We start from the raw sequence: 20,129 nt of genomic DNA, 5'->3' as shown, positions 1-20,129 counted from the left end.
GTCATGAATACATATATAAATATATATGTATATCAACGCATATATAATTTGTATTTATGTATATACAAATAGTTTGTCACCATTTATTGACAATCAGTAAATGATGTTGCTGTGCTTGATTTCCAGTAAAGAGAAATTAGAGGGAAACACGCTCAAATTGAGACCAAGATAAATCCAGCTTTATCTTCACCTCTTGTACATTTTCTTATTTACTTTAGGTTTTTGACATATTATAAATGGTTATAACTATTTAATTTCAAACAGCTATGTATTTAATCTTTAAGAATATGCATTTTCAGTCTTTATGTATCTAATTTTGGCATTTAATTATTTTACTTTAGACTCACACAGTCAAAGGGCCGATGCCTTGTCCGGCCTTCAGAATTTCAAAACAATTAAAATGCGAACACCAACACTTCATTGATGATTGGAAAATGCAAAATATTCAGATATTTAATGTTCTATTTTATGAAGAAGGTTAGATAGATAGATAGATAGATAGATAGATAGATAGATAGATAGATAGATAGATAGATAGATAGATAGATAGATAGATAGATGGATAGATAGATAGATGGATGGATGGATGGATGGATGGATGGATGGATGGATGGATGGATGGATAGATAGATAGATAGATAGATAGATAGATAGATAGATAGATAGATAGATAGATAGATAGATAGATAGATTCATTATCTGACTGTTTATATTATTGATTTCTATATTGTCAAAAAAGTGCATATAAAGGTATTAATGATTGGATATTGTTCCGTTTTAATTTTTTTAAAGAACCCTCCAGTCTGTTTGGACTTCCTGATCTCTCTGTTGTCAGGAATAAAGAAGTTTTGTATTAAGCATTTCTAAAAATGATTCATTTATAATCACATAAAGTCTGGAACCTGAGGGTTTATTTGCATATGCATCTAGACATGTCAGTCAAAGAAACATTTACAATTGCCTCTTGAAGCTTGCACTCACAAACACACATGCACGCACACTCTCACTCACACACACTTACACACATTGTCTGATTCGTTCACTCGTACACACATGCACACGCACACATGCACACACACACACACACACACACACACACACACTCATACATGCAGTCTCTCTCACGCATAAAATGAGCTCTCAAATATACATAAACAACCACAAAGACACACACACACCACGTGCATAATCTATTTCTGTCTCACACGCTCATGTACACGGAGAGATCATCTCATATACACACACACACCCACATAGATACAAGCAAATACAGATAAATTGCTCACATACACATGCACACTCACAGACAGACACACACATTCTCTCTTAGATATGCAGCAGAAATATGCACACACACACCCACAAAAGCACACGCAAAAGTCAAAGAAATACAGGACACACATTCAGAAAAACTCAGATGTGCACACATACTTACACTAACACAAACACTCATTCACACAGAAACACACACACACACATAAAGCACATTTGTTTCTGTGAAGTCTATTTATGCATTGTCAATGTGTTGCTGTGTGCACAAGTCAACTCATGCGTGTTGTTGAGAGGGCAAGATGGCCGTGGTTCACCTGTGCCAGAATACAACTTCGGGTTCCGATATTGTTGGCCCATCCTTGATGGACAAAACCTGATAGGAAATGAGGACGTGAATGGATGGTGCCTCTGCATCGACACAGACGGGAAACACCTGGTTCTCTGAGAAACTCCATCAGGTGGCTTTTCTGTGACTGTCCTGTCAGATACGCTCATTCGGCCCCCTAGTGGTTGCAGACGGAACTACATGTAGGGAACAGGAAAGGTGTACAAACCAGCTGCTCTCCAACATTCCAGGATGTGACCTTCAAAAGAGAATAGCTATGTTGTGTATCCTTTTCATTCATTCATTCAAAATCTATGCCGCTAAGCATTCTCTCAGGGCTGTGGGGGGACTGGAGCCTTTCTCAGCTGTCATTGGGCAATGGGCAGGGTTCACCCTGGACTCATAGGACCACATATGGAGACATAGAAACATTAATCTCCCATTTACACATCTCAGTAATTTGAGGTCTCCAATGATCCATCACCATGTTTTTAGATTGTTGGAGGAAACTAGGACCTGGGGAGGAACCCTGATGAATCCCATGCTAGAGAACTCTGCAAACTCTGTACAAAAAAGTCTTAAGTTGGAATCAAACCAGGAACCCTCTTGCTGTGCAGCGGAAGCACTAACTTCTGGCCTCCGTGCAGCCTGCTTATCCATCTATATGTTGGGATTTCTTTTAGAAGGTTTTCGTTATTCATTGGAAACCATTAAAGTAGAAAGGCAAATTTTGAGGTAATGGTTGTACATGTTGAAATAACTTCTTGCTACTTTTCAGATAATATCACACCTTCCTGTATGTATCATATTTGTTAATATAAGTGTTGTTGCTCATTTTATTGGTAATTTACAACTGTTTTAGTCATTGATTTCTATTGTATTTATGATGGCATTTGATATGAAAACAATAATGTTTGCTGTGGATTTGATTTAATTATATTTGATCATAAGTAGGAACCTATTATCTTCTTGATACGCTTTGAAAACTGGTTGCAGGTGCAGCAAAAAGACTGGTGCAGTTGGGAATCTTTTATCTGAGACATGTGATGACTGACGTTTAGAAGAAGAGGTTGTGCTGTAAAAGATCTCAAAGCAGATGTATACCTTTTACAATTGATATGTATAAAACAATCTGACAAGTCATTGAGGCAAATGTTCTTATAGGTTTTATTTTACAACAGTTGTCTATTAATCTTTAAAGCAGATCATTATGATGAACTGCATATCTGTGGGAAAACACACTCCTGGGTGGGGGGCACCATGCTCCTACCTACAGCGATATCAGTAATGAAAACAATACTATGTCATTACTTTCTTTTTTGTATATAAACTGTAATAGTTTTACACTTAAATGTATATTTGTCATGATGTTTCCAACAATTCTGCTTTTTTTTTTTAAAAAAAAAAAGGTATTTGTGATAATCAATATCAACCAGTTTACTATCAAGGCAATTATGTAACAATTATTTGTTTACAACAATCGGTGAGAGGCTATAAAGGAATAAAACAGAGTCCAACTCCTTCATCCACAGTGTGCCTGCTAAGTTCAGATCTGAAAAGAAAAATGATTCATAGATTTCAAGGGATACCAAGAGGAGGCATTAATTGTACATTTTTTTGCAGTACAGAGAAGCTACGGGATGCAATGAGCCGTCTCTGGTTTGCCTTCAGTGTCTCTCAGCTTCACCAGAAAACGGGTTTTATCTTAACGGTGGAACTCGTAGGTATGGATTATAACCTGTGAACTAGAGCTCAGTGTCACTCCGACACGCTTGATTTATCTCAAACATGATGAGCGTTTTTTTTTTTTAAAGTTGCTATTTTTGAAACTTCCTGTTTGTTTCCCAGTAAAGCAGAAGAGTGTGTCACATCTGGCTCATCCCGCCTTGGCCTCGTTATCCTTCAACTGGCCGCCGCACGGGACGCCGGCATGTAATAATTCCTACTGCCCAGATCTGGACGGCATTTAAACACCGGGCAATCTAGAGCGATCCGAGGCCATTAGCCTCCCGACTGGGATTCGCGAACCCCAACGGCTCCTCGTGTCGACCAATCACCCGGTCCTCCTAACGCTGCGCTTCTGGTGCTCCACGGCCCCACGGTCCTCACCTTGAAATTAACTGCTAAAAATGGCCTCAGTCAGTCACGTAGAATAAAAGCAGTTGATTAGACTTTCTGCTAGTTTATTCCCACTTAATAGCCGATATAATGAAACGATCACTTTATTTTAAAAACTGCAGAGATTGTACCTCAATCAGAGGGGGATTCAACCCCAGGACAGTGCGTATCTTTGTCAAAATGAAAGCTCTTAAGTGGAAATAACTGTCACAGAGGAAAATAAAGATGACCTTGGCCTTGAAAAACTTTCTTTTTAATGTCAGAGATTTTTATACATATATATATACATACATATCTATACATTGATGATAACCAAATTTGTCGGCAATGTCCGAACGATTTCTTGTAAATCTTATTTCTTGCTGCTTCTTGAGCAATTTACCTTCATTTTTAGTCTTTTTTTCAAATTCTTCTGTTCCTGTTTTGCGACCATGCTTTAATAATTTCGCATTTCTTAATTTTCATCATCAGGTGATTTATCGCTCATTTTCAAGTGATTTCTTGCCTATTCACTTTCGGCTGGTGCCTCCTCGGGAGTTATTATCCCTCAAAGTGGTTTGTGAATTTAATTATTAACAGCCTTTTTGTTTCCGTGTCGCCCCCATTACTGTCAGGATTGATGCAACGCAAACTTCATTAAAAATTAAAGTGGGCTTCTTTAATTACAAGGCCGCCCAGAATTAGCCAAGTCAGTGATGTGCAAATGAGCGCATTATTTCAGAAACATGCTGGAAGTAGTTATGCTAATGCGGCGGGTTCACAGTGGCAAACCTCCATTCATTAACGCTCCATGCAAATGTAACGCCTTGTTAATTTATCCAGATTTATCGGGAGCGACCGGCTTTAATTAGCCGGTCTCTCTCCATTGCCGTGCGACGCCTTGTGTTTTACGGCTCAGAGGAGATGTTTGCCAGAAGAGCTTAGGCAGAAATAGGCTCTGCCCCGAAAGAGGGGAAAAAGCGACACAAGAGGTCAGGAGGTCAGTGGGTCAGGAGGTGACGAGGGGGAGAGAAAAACAGGTGAACGAGGGAAAAGAGAGGAAACTAAATAAGAACAAAACGGGGAAAGTAAAAAAAAAAAATGGGTGAGGAAGAGAAATAAGAGGGAATGATGAAAAGATGACAAGCTCTTAAGAAAATGGCGGAGTGTAAAGAAGAGGTAAAATAAAATAACTGATAGGGAAAAATTAAAAGATAAGGGAGGGCATAAAAAGAGTGGAAGAGCTGAAAAGAGAAGAGGAGAGATGAATGGAGAGAAAAAGGAGGGGAAATCAATGGCGAGAACTAAAAAGACTGGAAGAGAACGGGGAAAAGGAGAAGTATCGAAAACAAAGAAAGTGACTGAAGGAAAGTAAAAACAGCTTGGAAAAGAAGGAGAATAACTAAAAAACAAACAGGAGATACAAGACAGGGGGCATGAGAAAAGAGATAAAGTCAAAGAAGTGAAAGGTGGGGAGACATAAAGGGGAGAAGAACATGAGGAAGAACGCAAAAGAAGGGAGGGAAGGAACATATAAAAAAGGGAAGTAAAGGGAGGGGGAAGGATTGAAGACACTGAGACGAAAGACAACAAGAAAAGGGGCATTAAATGGGTGATCAGAAGGAGGAGGACAAGAAACAAGTGAAAATGAGAGCAGAGAAGAAAAATAAAAGTGGTGGAAGAGGAAGATAGAAGGTTGAAAGAATGGATGACAAGACAAAGAAAAGCAGACTACAAGGGGTGAGATAAGAAAGGGAAAGATGGGAGAGGAAGACAACAATGAACAAAAGAAGAGTGAGGATAAGAGATGGCATGACAAAGAAAGACAAGTTGAGAAAGAAGAAAGAAAGATAAACATCATGCAGAAAATTATAAAACCAAAAGGAAAATATAGAAGGGGATGAATGAGGAAGAGGGATTTGAAGGAAGAGCAAGGAGCGAAAATAAGAGAAAAGAATATAGAGAAAGTAGTGAAAAACCAGGGATGAAGGATATACAAAAGACTAAGCAGAGAAGGGCAGACCAAAAAAAAGACAAAAAGATGAAAAGAGAAGTAAAAAAGGAGGGATTAAATTACCAGTTAGAAAAGGAAAGAAAAAGAAGGAAAGAGAGGACATAGAAAGAGGGGAAGAGGATGACAGGACAGGAGGTATGAAACTCAATTTTCAGAAAATGATATAAAAAATAAATAGATAAATAAATAAATAAAGTTTTGGAACACACCAGACCCCATTATGAAGTACACAACATGAAGTAAACAGTTAAGTGCAGAATGGAGGTCCCTGTGAAGTACGCAACATGAAGCAGACAGGGAAGTTCACAGCAAGATGGATACAATGAAATACTCAATGGAGTTTAAGTCTGAGGCTATGTCTAACAATGAAGGACACTGCAAAGTCTACAATATGAAGTACACAATGATGGACACTGAATTACACAACATGTTGTATACATTATTATAATTCATCAGTCCCTCATCAGGAAATTAATTCTATGCAATTAACCAATCATGGAGGGACAGGGTCTTGCTCAACAACACTCAACATGCTAGAAGGAACACGGAATCGAACCAGGAATGTTCGATTCCAAAGACAATTGTGCTACCACCTGTGCCACACCGCCCCATAAAAAGCAAAACATAACACGTACACAGCATATGATGAATTGCAATCTAAAGCTCACAACAGTTATGAGCGATTAAAAGGTGTATGTGTGTGTGTATGTGTGTGTGTGTGTGTGTGTGTGTGTGTGTGCGTGTATTCTACTGTCTCTTTGTGGTGAAATAGCAGCTGTTCCATCCTGTCAATCATGTCATCAACTTGTTTTCCTCCTCAAGCTGACAGACAAAAAATGACAACAAAATTGATGCTTCCCTTTGTATGTATATTTTGAAAAATCAGTCTTGCTTCTTGCTTTTTACTGACAAAAGAACCCAAAAAGATTTGGGGTCATTTGGGGTCAAGTTCTACTTATTTTTAGGGAGTGTTTTTTGTCATTCACAAAGTTAAACATGTCAAATATACTGATATTCCTTCAGAAGCAGCGGCAGTTTTCAGATTCTCCTGTTTGTGTCGGATATATCTTATCGACCGGTATTTGCTCTGAAAACCAGGGCTTGCCGTGTCCCTGCTACATCAGGACCAAACTGATGGGCTCATCAGTGGATTAAACCCACACACCTCCTGCAGGAAATCCCTGCCGGGCACTACTCCTCCCAGGAGTCATCTGGAAAGAAAAATGGCTTCTTTACGGTCAAGATTCGCAGGGCTCGGCAGGCTCAGACATAAACGCTGGGTAATGGCAGCACCGGTGATTGCTTCGTTCTCCAGTCGTAGGCAATTTTTGCTGAAGGAGCTGCGGCGACGCTCGGCATTAAGGCGGACGCGGGTGGAGGGCCCTCATGGGCGGCGGGTGGCGCGGCAGCTCTATTACCGGGCGATCCCAGAGGAACGGTGCGTTAATGACGTCCAATCTTCCGACGATGTCTCTCTAACCCTCGGCACAGCCTCGCCACATCCATCACGGTGGCATGGCGAGGAAATCATTAGACAGGATGGATCTGTTGTATTTACTCCTCTGTTATGCAATAATAGAGACAGAGGATGAGTGGCTCTAAAGGAAATAATGGTCTTTACACAGAAGAGACGCTGTCGCTGTCGGTTACCGGATACTAACAGCTTCTGTTCATTCTTATTTTTCTGCCCGACTAATGGCAAAAGACACAACTTTCAAAATGGTTTACATGTTCTGTGTGTGTGTGTGTGTGCTATTCAAATTCGTCCTTGATTCACTTTCAACAAACACTTGTATTGTCTTACCGAAATAAATTGTTAAAATAAATGGTTAACACAATACTGTAGCATTGTAATGTTAGCTTGATGACATTAGTAATGACATATCAAAATGGCGATGTTACCATGATGATGCTTTTGCATCAGACTTAGTGTGACATAGCTGATGTAAGCTCAATTATGCTGTGATAATTATTATTGTTTTAGCTTTTACAGCTCCAATGTTTCATCACAGACCTACTAGCTTTGCCATAGATTTTGAATCCGAAGCCTGACTGTAAAAAGAAAATAATTACTTATTAAAATAGAGATGTGTTTGACTACTGAAATTAGTTTGACTGGAAGTTTACTCACTTTTTAAACTTTGTGTGGTCATGTTTTATTTCTCAGTGACTTAAACAACATGATCCTTTGTCTCTGCATACATTTGGCACCACATTTAATTTCCATAGATGGCGATTAAACAAATAAAAGTTGTCTGATAAATAAGGACTCAATTATGAAAAGATTAGCCAGTGCGTTTGTTTTGATATTAATGTTGTCTTGAAATAAGCACTGATCCTTTGTGTGCAAGATAATTAAATCAAATCCTCCACAAACATATCACTGGACGTCTCGGCCGTCAGACTCAGATTTGGGAATCTGGATGTTCATCTGGTAAGTAGTCCGAGACTCAGTGTTGGAAAGTGTTTTTCAAGGGCTTTAAGACACAAACTTCCAATTAACTTCAAGGAAAACTGCACCAAGGAAACAATCTGCACCTCTAATCCACCCATCACAGAGTCTGAATGCAGCGCGGCTTCCCTGGACTAACAGCTTACTGTTTATCTGCCATCAAAACCTCGGGATTCGCCCTCTTCAGCTGTATGATCGGGGAAAACAACAACAGCTCACAAATAATTCAGAGTTTCACCAAACACGGCAACCTTCCTCCGCCTCACATATAATCTTCATTTAACAAAACAAAACAAAACAAAACAAAACAAAACAAAACAAAACAAAACAAAACAAAACAAAACAAAACAAAACAAAACAAAACAAAACAAAACAAAACAAAACAAAACAAAACAAAACAAAACAAAACAAAACAAAACAAAACAAAACAGTGAATCACCTAGATAGGCAAAAGATTCAGTGAATGTTAATAAAATTAAAATGAGTATTGCAGTGGGTTTACACAAATATATCAGAAAGACATGACATAATTGTGTGCCAGAAAAGAGCTAAGACACAAAAAGGAATAAAGCTAACCTAAACCTCAGGAGGTAAAAGGAAAATAAATGAAAAAAAAAAAAAAAAAATGATGGCAAAATCTTTGAGACAGTTGTTTTACAAAGGTTGTATGGTTTGATGAAAATACATGCTGAAAGGTCAAAGGTCAGCCATGTGTGTAAATGTTTATGAAGGAGCAGAAATGGGTAAATTGAAGTGAAATGAAATGACTGTTCATGTTGCCTGGAAACTATGAAAGGGCAGGATGGGGCCCGTCAGTTTGAGGCTTCCTCCCGCTTTATTTGCTGCAATTTCTTCTTGTATTTGGGGCGACGGTATGATGAAATAGTGAGCGTTAACCTTCCTGCTACTACACGTCAATCCGTCACGCGTCACAAATCAATAATCCGCGCTTTTATCATCGTTTGAAAAGTGCGAGAGGATCCATCCCGCTCTGAATGCCTGCCGGCCCGGGACTCGCCATGTGGACGTAAAGCCGAATAAGCAGAATCAAGATGGATGCCGCACAAAGACGATGGCGCCACTTCATCTTAAACATGGCCGCTACCCATCTTATGATTCCTTATCATTAGTGTGTGTGACAGTGACAGAATGGCGCTGTGAGCCGTGTATAAATGTAACCTTCTTTCCATAATAATGGCTATTCGTCACATCTTTAAGTGTCAAACGGAGGCGCTTAGCCGCTTAGCGATGCAAACGGACGCCATTACGGCTCTGATGTGTTCAGGGAACCTGGGAACAGACTAGGGGGAGGCGCTACATCATTCTGGTCCCCAGGTCCCAGACCTCTGCCACTTTATACTAGAAGATAGGGGTGCTCAATGCAAGGATTTGAGACCTTAAGGGAGGCCATTAGGGGCCTCTAGAGGGGCCTCAGTGTCACGTTCTTTCACATTACTGATCCTACTTTCATAGAAAGTGCACTGTAGTCTGAAAATTTCATAATCAATTGCGTGGAAACTGTAGATAATGCATATCTTAAATAATAAACTCTGTTCCCGCCTCTGCATATAACTTTCCAATCATTACAAAAAGGGTCCTCTTCTTACCAGTCACACGAAATAAGCAGTCAGAAAATTACATTTAAATCAGGATATTGAAAATGTTCATGTCAGCCACACCAAGACATTCTTAGACAAGAAATGCAAATTTCCTTCAGAGAGAACTAATACAAATTAGCAATGGTCATACATGAAATTGCAAAAAAAACAATGAAAGGGTTGATTTAAAGGTCAATATATGAATGAAAAGTCCAATGTGAGTCAAACTTCATCAGAACTAAGTATTTTTAAGATTCATCTTGGGGTTCAGAAGTAGAAGACCCTCTGGAAGAATTACAGCTAATAAAACCACTACTGTCTGTCATCAGGCTTTGAATATTCAGTCAAAGGACGATGACATAGTCTGGTGTGTGTATGTCTGTCTATGTGTGTATATGGGTGTGTATGTGTGTGTGTGTGTGTGTGTGTGTGTGTGTGTGTGTATTTGTGACACGTTGGTCGATACAGTATCGACGTTCCAGTTAAGCTGTCAAACGAGCAGATTACTGTGTCGTCTCCTGTTAGTGAGCAGATAGTTCAACATTGTGTTGCGCAATCAATCAACCCACGCACACACGTGCGCACGTATAGATACACACACAACCTCACACACACCAACAAACACAAATACCCCCCATAGAAGATACACAGATATGTATCAAACATTTGGACGCTGCTCACAACTCTCCCAGTGGCCTTCAGGAGTACTGCACTTACTGCCTATAGGAACTCAGAGGATTCCCTCTCATTTGCATACTTTGATGTCTTCTGAATTCTTTCATTTTTTCAAAATTTAAATTGAACCGAAACAACGGCCACCCATCCATAAATTGCACTGTTGCAAAGATGTGCAGTTTTAGCAGTTACCGTTTTCACTCGTGATCTACAGCTAAAGCTGAAATAGTCTCCCTCCTCTGATTCCAGTAATACATTTGATTTTTTTTTGAGTGATGCAAGAGTTTCAATTGATTTTATAATGATTTGAAAAAACGGAAAACTGTCAGTAGGAGACTGTTACTGATAATAAATTATTAGAACAAAAAAGGAAACCCACATAATATGAGACATAGAGAACACCTCTGCACTGAAATGTCCTGCAAGATTGGGAAAGAAGCTACCATTGTTGTCCGGAATCCTGAATTTGAACCTGAATTACTGTTTTACTTTGAAAATCCAGTAAGAACAGTCGTGTTTTTCTGCTGGACTCCCCCTGTCCTTTAGAATTTTTTATTCAGTTTGTGTTCCTTACTTCCACTTGGTAGTGACTGGTAGTATTTGATTTTTATGACACCAAAACACTCATACAAAACCAGCGATTGTTTTCTTGTTTCCTAATATTGTAAGATCATTTGCAAGGGCTCTCCCCGATGGCTAGCAGTGAAAATACTGACTGTAAGGACATGGGTGAAACGAAAATTAAGAGAATTTTAAGTGTATTTTCCATTGAATATGGGAACGTATTAGCATGGATCCATTCCCTGGATTAAAGGGGATAAGACTCATGCAAGTACGTATGGTGGTTATGTCCTTGTGTGTGTGTGTGTGTGTGTGTGTGTGTGTGTGTGTGTGTGTATGTGTGTGTGTTTCTTCCTCCCATCTATCATGTTTTTATGTTTTAAATTTCAAGGTCATGACTGCAAAATTTAATTATGTCACCGATCTTATTAACTGGAACAAAAGCTAGATTGACGTAATTAATTTTTTTAAGACGCGCATGTGCACACGTACATGCACAGGCACACGCATTAAAGCGCACAATACACTGTGACCCACACACACAAGTGTAGGTTACTATAAGATTTATCTTGAGTCAGAAACCAAAAAAATTAGTAAAAAGTCAAACAGTATTAGAACCACACTATGACAATAAAAATATATGAAATTATAAGCATAAATTGGAAGACTTTATTGTGAGATTTATTTTACACTCCTAAAAATCACCACTTCATTCTCATCAAAGATATTCCTTCAGTATTCTATGAAACAATTCTTTTCAGGGTTGAACACTTTGTTTTGGCTTATAAAAATCAAGCTATAAAATCATATTAAGGCTAAATCTCTTTAAAATTCTTGATTTAAATGCAATTTTCTCACCCCTTTTGGACTTCATTGAAACATTACATCTTTCTTCTATTGGCTTTAACACAATGTCTTTCAGAGTATTAAAGCTTTACACTCCCAATGTAAAGGAATTTAAAAATAATCTTTCTTTCTAGCCAAACAAGTTAAAAAGCATCATTGAAACACTCTGAAGACATTCATTGAAATGTGTTTCGCCTTTAGGATATGTGGAATCGATCAGCGGTCCCCAACCTTTTTTGTACTAGGGACCAGTTTAATGCATGAAAACAATGAAAATGTTTCTGCTAAATGGTTACTGGTGTGGAAGTTCAAATAATAAAACCTTTTGTCACTTCACAGTATTTGTTCTGAATACAACAATTACACTTTATATCAGGCAATTACAATATTAAGTGCGGCAATAAAAATGGACACAAAAATTCATCAAGTTTTGCAGTCATTTCTTTTGACCTTGTTACACTCGCTAATGGTTGCTGTATAATATACGGTTGAATTTTTAAGCATATTTCCAATTTCAATGCGTGACGGCAGCTACAAATGCATGACATCTAACACTCCTGTAAAAATACTTTATGTACTGCTGAGTGGGAAACAGAAGAAACCACAACTGCAGGGCATTTCCCAGAAGATAAACATTGGTTTGACCAATGGAAACAATCATTTGTCTCTAAGATCACATTTCCTGTTCAAAGCTAGTGGTCAGTGGGTTCAACACAAGTCAAAATACATTGATTAACATCTTTTATTTAGTCATTCCAATGGAAGAGTCTCAGTTTCATATGATGAATGGGGCCCGTTGGGTATAGAAATCAGCAACATTTATAAAAAGCAGCTGTGAAATAACAAATTTGAAAATAAATGTGACTTGAAAAATATAAGATATGACTCAAACATTTGCAAGCTATTAACCTCTATATTTGCTGGAAATGAAAAAACAGGGTGATAAATGAATTTGTGTTCTTTGATGTATTTGAGCAAGCTGTTTTTCATCATTTCAAATGTCTGTGTGAAGAAAATGTTCAATTTCAGGCTCTAGGAGCAGGGAAGAAATAAAATCCCCCACATTATAACTATACACGTGCAATATATATATTTGTTTATCATGAACAAGCATTTCGCTAAGAAACAGCTTTAATTTTTTTTTTATTTTTACTTTTATCTGAGACACTCATAAACCTTTTCATTTTTCTTATAATGGGCCACTGATTCAAAAGATGCAGATTTGTTCTTCAAACAGTGTTTGACTACAGCAAATATACAGGACCAAATGTTTCACAGCTGCAGGTGTTTCTTATGTAATGCCCATGCACATGCATACACACATACACACACATTCACACGCACATGAATACACACAGGCACATGCATATACACATGCACATACACATGCACATACACATGCACACAAGCAAACACACTTGATTCTTTCATCATTGATATTTTCTTAATCTCCACATTAAATCAGCTAACAATTAATTACTGAAGTCAACAAGAACAATTAATGGCCTCTGAATACTAAATCTGCATATCCAATGAGCTCATTATCATAATGGAAGGAGGTGAAGAGGAAGCTTGTCCTACACATGCACACACAGACATACGCACAGAGACAGAAACAGAGAGAGCAAGACTAATGCATGAACACGTACTTGACAAATTATTTCAAAATAGGGAGAAATTGCAGAATATGTGATGAAAATCACTTGAAAATGAGCATGAACTTGAAAGAAATTTGAAGGAAAAAGGTCTTGAATTTATTTGCGCCAAACATTCTGACAGAAAACCAAGAAAGTATATGTATTTTGAAAAAAAAAATGGAAATCCCTAAAAAAGGGCGGAAAATCATTGATCTTTCAAAATGAGCAAGAACTCAAATAATAATAATAATATGATCACCATTTTTATCATTAAAACCTGCCATATTTAAGTCTAAAGTACTGAGATATTACCTTGGACTGAGCCACGAATTACCTTAAAGAAACCATCTTTTTCATTTAGGGTTTGGACCAGAAATGGACCGTCATGAAATGTCATGAGGCAGCAACATCTTTATATGATGTGAAAGGATGTTTTTTCTTCTCCTGTTTTACAGTATGTGTGTGTCTGTCAGAGCTCATTGCGCTAGGGCGATGCCAGTCACCTCCAGAGAGGAATGCAGTTATTAAAAGTGAGGCGGTGAATCGAAGACAAGGCGGATGGATGGTTCCATCCGTCACACTCCTCTGAAGTAGTGAGCTGAAGGGGTGGCCCGGCAGGTCAGAGGTCATTACACTGCTGACTGATGGACCTACTTCCTGTCTGCTTGTTTATGGCTGCAGATGCTCCACTTCCAATAACATTGCTTCACCTCTCTTAATGTCATGACTTTGACCCCAAAAATCATTTTTCAGCCCAAAATGTAGTCGGCTCCTGGAGAGATGTGACATCAGATTTGTGTCTTTATTTATATAATCACCTGCTGTCTCTTTAAACATTCAATATAAAGTTATTTCAATCATAAAATCCCCTTATGTTTATGAATAAATCCATTTAAGAAGAAAGGCTTTGCTTCACGCTTACTGCTGGATTCACTTTTTGTTTTTCTTAATTTTTTTTCTTATTGTATTTTACACATTCTACTTGAACATTGTCCCAACTCACTTTAGATATTCAAAAGACAGAGAAATATATATTTAAACAAATCACACACACATGGCATGAAATCTTTTGTATTAACATTGCCTTAACCCTCTCCAGGCAGATGTTGCAGATTTGCGACAGCTAAATGCTACTTAGCTAATTACGCCACAACTTAATTTGAGCCTGAGAGGGTTAACAGTTATAACGGACTTCAGCATATGCTGTATGAAATAATTACAATTTAGTGCACTCATTAATACTTTCACTATATGTTCTTAGTACTTATTCTAATATTTTTGTAGGCTTGTTTTGCTCTCTCTTTCTCTCTCTCTTTCTCTCATTAAGTGAAAAACCACTTCCTGTTTGGTGTATCCATCATCATCAGTCTTTCCTGTTGGAAACTCTTACATCATCATACATCACTTTGAATCATTCCGCTTAGCGTCATACAGACACTCCGTCCCAATAATTGCATTTCCCCTGGTACATATTTAGTTTGGAGTGTGCGGTGCGGGGTCGGAGGTCACATGACGACAGGCTAAACAGATCTGTTCATTAGCAAACGGCTCGCCGGCACCATCAATCAACCAGAAATGCTTACAGCAGCTGATGCTTCCACACAGTAAGAATCAGTCAGATGTTAAAACACCGCTCCTCATCCAAACATCCCTTTCACTACATTCAGAGGTAAACACCCTGCATAAGTAATGCCTCTGCTCCCACGTAAAGATACTGTGGCCAGAACACTTGTATGCATCGTCTGTGTGCACAAAATCCGTGCCCTGGGTAAGGCGAACTCTGTACGATCTGGGAAGACATAAGAGTCCAGCAGGGGTTCCAGGATGTCCTTAGCAAATTGAGGAATAAATGAGTTGTCATTCAATTAGGAAATTAAATTCAGTCACTGCTCTGACATTTAAATATATTATCTAAATACAGGAAATATAACGATGATTTTTACCTACTTGTTGCTTATTTGTTCATATCTGTGTAAAATGTTCCTGTTTTTGTGTTAATTTGTTTGTATGTATGGTTATTTTTGCTGTCTCCCTTTCTTGCTTTATTATGCCTTTTTATCTAATTATCTGTCTCTGTCTCTCTTTTCTCTATTCTATCCTACACACTTTTTTCTGCATATTTCTTAGAAAATTGAATAGAGCATATTTGAAGAGGGATTCATTTGCTCATTTGCTCAGAAGAAAACAATTCAAAAGACAAATTATTCTTTTAAGCCATTGTTGGCAAATATGTTTTTAGAGATGCAAATCAAAGGTAAAATAAAAATATTACATTTAGAAATAGCTAAATTGAATATCATATTTATGACACATTTCTTGCAGCTTCAGTTCATTTCCATGTTTTAAATGTGTTACAGATAAGTGACAAAAATATATACAGATCAGTCAAACATATACATATATATGTATATATTCATGCGTGTAAGTGCACGCTTCCTCATTTAGTTTACATTCAACAGACAATGATTAATACATGAGACTTAAATAGCCCCCTGATGAGCAGTCACTACAGACTGACCGTAACAGATGCTTCATTGTTGATACAATGCTGCCATCTAGCGGAAGCATTTACATTATTTTCTTTGCAGGTGTTGAGATTTGCCCGCTTGAACACATGACCGTGTCAAAATAAAAGCCTCAATTTTGAGTACTGTTAGTTTTTCCTTCTCTTCAGGAATTCTTCCTCATTTATAATGACGAATATATAGTACATTTTTAGATCAATTTTAATACGTAGAGCTGCCTCGAATGTTATGGTCAAAAGGTTTCAAGGATTTCAGTGGTCAGTCACGTCCACTTGAATTACTGAACTGTTCTCAGATGTATTGAAACTTCTGCATGAATAGGTTGAGTAACGGGTGGAGCATATAAATATGTGAATGTGGGAGAAATTTAAATACATTTATAATAAATGTGCACTAGCTGCTGTGTTATTAATTTGTCTGTTCGTGTGGACCTTATTTTGTTGACATATATTTCACTTGAAAATATCAGTATGCATCCGAATTCTTGAAGAAAGGTGGACAGCATAGCCACAGCTTGAAGTTGTTGTGGATTGTTATTTCTATTTACATGAAAATCTTTCTAGGGATCAATAGGCAAATCTATCTATTAACAGTGCACTGTGGTAACCGTGATGCCCGGGGACAGCTGTGTTGTCACACGGAGGGTCATGATGTCACTTAGAGGCCCCATGGTACAAAGGAAGCAAGCGTATATATTGCAAAAGTGGAAGCACTCTGGACAAGGACACTGTCAAAGAGGACAGACCTGAGACAGATGTGATGTCAGGATACAGCGGTAACTTCACAGGTCAAGTTGGAAAAAGAAGACGACACAGGACGCGCCGGAAACACGCTGCGTGTGGCGCCTTTATAAATAGAAAACTACGGTAATGTGATCCGTAGCGGAAGCGGTTTTTCAAAAACGCGGGACGGGTATTATTTTGAAATTGTATACCGGAAACACAGTCGTTCGGCTCGCTTGTGGAGGGAAGCTGTTAGCCGTAATAGATCCGTGTATATCTTCACGTAGCTGGATAGATCCCAGTTTGTTACAAGTGTATTTTGCAGAAGCGTCCGTCATGGCGTATCAGCTGTACAGAAACACGACTCTGGGAAACAGCCTGCAGGAAAGTCTGGACGAGCTCATACAGGTAGCTCTCTCATCACAGCTACCATACCGTACCCGAGCCCAGCTTAGCTTAGCTTAGCCTAGCCTAGCCTAGCCTAGCTTAGCTTTAGCCTAGCCTACAAACGCTTGCCCGGCTCAGATTGTTGGCGTCTTCAAGCCGCCGAGTTCAGTCTCAAAAACAGAATCAGTGTTTTTTCTTCTCTTGGACTGGAAGTCAATCGTTTTAGGGCTCCGTAGCATCTCAAAATTCAGGTCGTTTAAGTCCCTAAAAGTGATGTTAGATGATTAGCATAACCGACATGTTAGTCGCAAACTTAATAGAACCTAAGTCAGTAGCTGCCTGGCCTCAAGCCTGTCCTTGTCTCGTGACTGTACTCATCTAACTATTATTTTGAATATCCTCTTAAAAATTTTGCTGGAACCCGCAGTTAGACATGTGAAAGAGATGGTTGTGATTTAACTCGCCAGTGTTTTAGTCAAACAGCACGGAACAAAAGACATTTGTTTGACTGTACTTTTGAACGATAAATATCCACCAAAGCGTCGGCTGTGTTTAATAAGCAAGTTGATTGACAAATCATTTTTACACAGATTAATTCATCGCCGTGAAACTGAAGGGGCTCAGTAATATGAAGAGCATGTTCTTCGTACTAAACAAGTTAAAACAATAAACATAATTAAGACTAGAGAATAAACAATGCATCCTTGCTGAAACAGGCATGTGGTAGATGTGAGTGTGACGAATAACAAGATATGAATGAAGTAAATTTGAAATTAACAACTATTTTGCTGCGCACTTCCAAGATGTTTGGGTATAGTTACCAATTTGAAAGAGAAATCGTTTCAGAAGGGGAAATTCTGAATGAAATGACCAGTTAAATCCATGATTTGCTATATATAAATCATCAAAAAATTGTTTTTTTTTTTTTTTTTTTTGTTAAAACAAATGGATGCATATCAGTATAATGGTCTTTGACAAGGGGTGTGTGTGTGTGTGTGTGTGTGTGTGTGTGTGTGTGTGTGTGTGTGTGTGTGTGTGTGTGTGTGTGTGTGTGTGTGTATGTGTGTGTGTGTGTGTGTGCGTGCGCGCGCGCGCGCGCGTGGACGCACTCAGACCCAGCAGATTACCCCTCAGCTGGCTCTCCAGGTCCTTCTACAGTTCGATAAAGCCATCAACACAGCACTCGCCAACCGAGTCCGCAATAGGGTCAACTTCAAGGTGAGTCCATAGGCCTATGGCCTTGATATCTCAGGGCAGTGATTGACACTTGATGCAAACTTTGATGTATAAAGAGATTCTGGAGGTCATGTGCATTTCCACCAGTTTTGATGGAACTTAAACCATTGACCACTAGATGGTGCTATAAAAATACAATGACGGTCACTGTCTTGACCAGGGGTCGGTAACCTGCGGCTCTTTCATCCTTACGTTGTGGCTCCGAGCGGCTCGGGAAAATAAATTCTAAGTATTTAATTGAAGTGTGTTTATAAGCGTTAGTCCCTTTTTTAAATTTTAGTCCTAAATTGAAAGATTAGCGATCTTTAAATATTAGAATAAAATTATATTTATTATTTTGCGACGCTCAAAATAAACGTCACACTTGTGGAAGCCAGTTTATTTTTAAAATTCAGGTCAAGGCTCCGCTTCATGCTCTGAAAGCCCAAAGCTCAAAATGTGTTCATTACATAAATAAAATGTTATTTTCTCTGTAGCACTTAGCAGATTTCATAATCAACACCCTACATACTTGTTTGTACAAAGTGAAAAGGTAATAAAAAGCAATTTTACAGTGGTACCTTTATTTTAGACGTCAAAAAGTGATATCGGCTCCCAGTGTTTTCTTTTTCATGGAAACCGGGTCCAAATGGCTCTTTGGGTGTTAAAGGTTGCCGACCCCTGGTCTACTCCTGGACTCTGTGTTTGTGATTAGGTCAAGAAGAATGGAGGTGATCTGTTATAAAGGTGCAACACCTAGAATAGGACTGTTTTAACAGATAGCTGTTTGGTGACTAGCGGTTTTCAGCTGTGCTAAAGTCTCAATAGCCCCATCAGATTCTGGTCTCAGGGACCCGTCGGTATTGATGTCAGGGTGTAAAAAATTGATTTGTCATCAGTAAAAAAAAAAAAAATGTATATAGTGACCTGCACGATTGTCCTTCCACAGGGTTCTCTGAACACCTATCGATTCTGCGACAATGTCTGGACGTTTGTTCTCAACGATGTGGAGTTCAGGGAGGTTACCGACCTGGTGAAGGTAGACAAGGTCAAGATCGTTGCCTGTGACGGAAAGAGTGAGTTGACCACAGCGTCACCAAACTTTAAATAGACACTCAAACACACTGTCACTAACTGGATTAAAACTGACTGTGGAGACATTCGGAATCACCGTTTAATGTATAGAGATGTCTATCACTTAATAGACATGAAATTAATTTGATCTTTGCTTTAAAGAAAAATCATCACACAATTTCACCGTCAGACATTTGACATCAGTATAATTCAAACAGTTTTCATGACTGCTTTAATTTTGTTATCCATCACTCCCCTTCCTCCTCCACCTCTCTCTGTAGATTCTGGTAACAACGCCACTGAGTGATGCCTCCGATGTCACACAGACCCAGACTGTACATATAATTTATTACTGCAGACTCCCAGCTGAGTGCGTGAGTGTGCGTGCGTGTGTGCATGAAAGGGGCATAGATGTTTGTCACTGGACTCTGCAGCAATTTTGCTTTGTTTTTTACTCAGTTTACATGAGGTTTGTTTCTTTTGTTGTCATTACTGAGCTGGATGATCTTTAATAAAAAATGTTATTTAAACACATGACAATTCTTCAAATATGATGTGATTTAGCCTTTCGTATATCTAGATGTTATGCAGTATATCTACTCATCAGGGGTTAAGCAGATCATTGAAAACTTTTTAGGGTACTTGGATTTTAAAAAAGTTTTTAGAAATTTTTCCAGAATCTGCTGCAAATATCTGCCTGAAATGACCTTTGAGTCCCAGCAAAATCAT

General features: G+C 38.5%; 1 protein-coding gene across 1 annotated transcript; it reads left to right on the top strand.

Moving 5' to 3' along the window:
- Positions 1 to 16,942: 16,942 nt before the first annotated feature.
- Positions 16,943 to 19,932, top strand: gtf2a2 (general transcription factor IIA, 2). The gene is made up of 4 exons (XM_086139401.1): positions 16,943 to 17,132; positions 18,225 to 18,329; positions 19,276 to 19,402; positions 19,682 to 19,932. The coding sequence occupies exons 1-4, from the start codon at positions 17,061 to 17,063 to the stop codon at positions 19,705 to 19,707; spliced, it is 330 nt and encodes a 109-aa protein (XP_085995527.1). The 5' UTR covers positions 16,943 to 17,060; the 3' UTR covers positions 19,708 to 19,932.
- The last annotated feature ends 197 nt before the right edge of the window (positions 19,933 to 20,129 follow it).

The sequence above is a fragment of the Fistularia commersonii genome, chromosome 3 (genome assembly GCF_037954325.1).
Source record: "Fistularia commersonii isolate RoL2024-O1a breed Wild chromosome 3, RoL_Fcom_v1.0, whole genome shotgun sequence".
Lineage (NCBI taxonomy): Eukaryota > Metazoa > Chordata > Actinopteri > Syngnathiformes > Fistulariidae > Fistularia > Fistularia commersonii.
Note: the sequence above shows the minus strand (reverse complement) of the source record. Positions and strands in the feature narration are given on the sequence as shown.

Bases quoted from the DNA above. Each gene is read 5' to 3' on its own strand.
- gtf2a2 (XM_086139401.1), top strand. From the start codon at position 17,061: ATGGCGTATCAGCTGTACAGAAACACGACTCTGGGAAACAGCCTGCAG. The intron at 18,330-19,275 runs GTGAGTCCATAG...GTCCTTCCACAG, and splicing joins GCAATAGGGTCAACTTCAAG to GGTTCTCTGAACACCTATCG. The intron at 19,403-19,681 runs GTGAGTTGACCA...CTCTCTCTGTAG, and splicing joins CGTTGCCTGTGACGGAAAGA to ATTCTGGTAACAACGCCACT.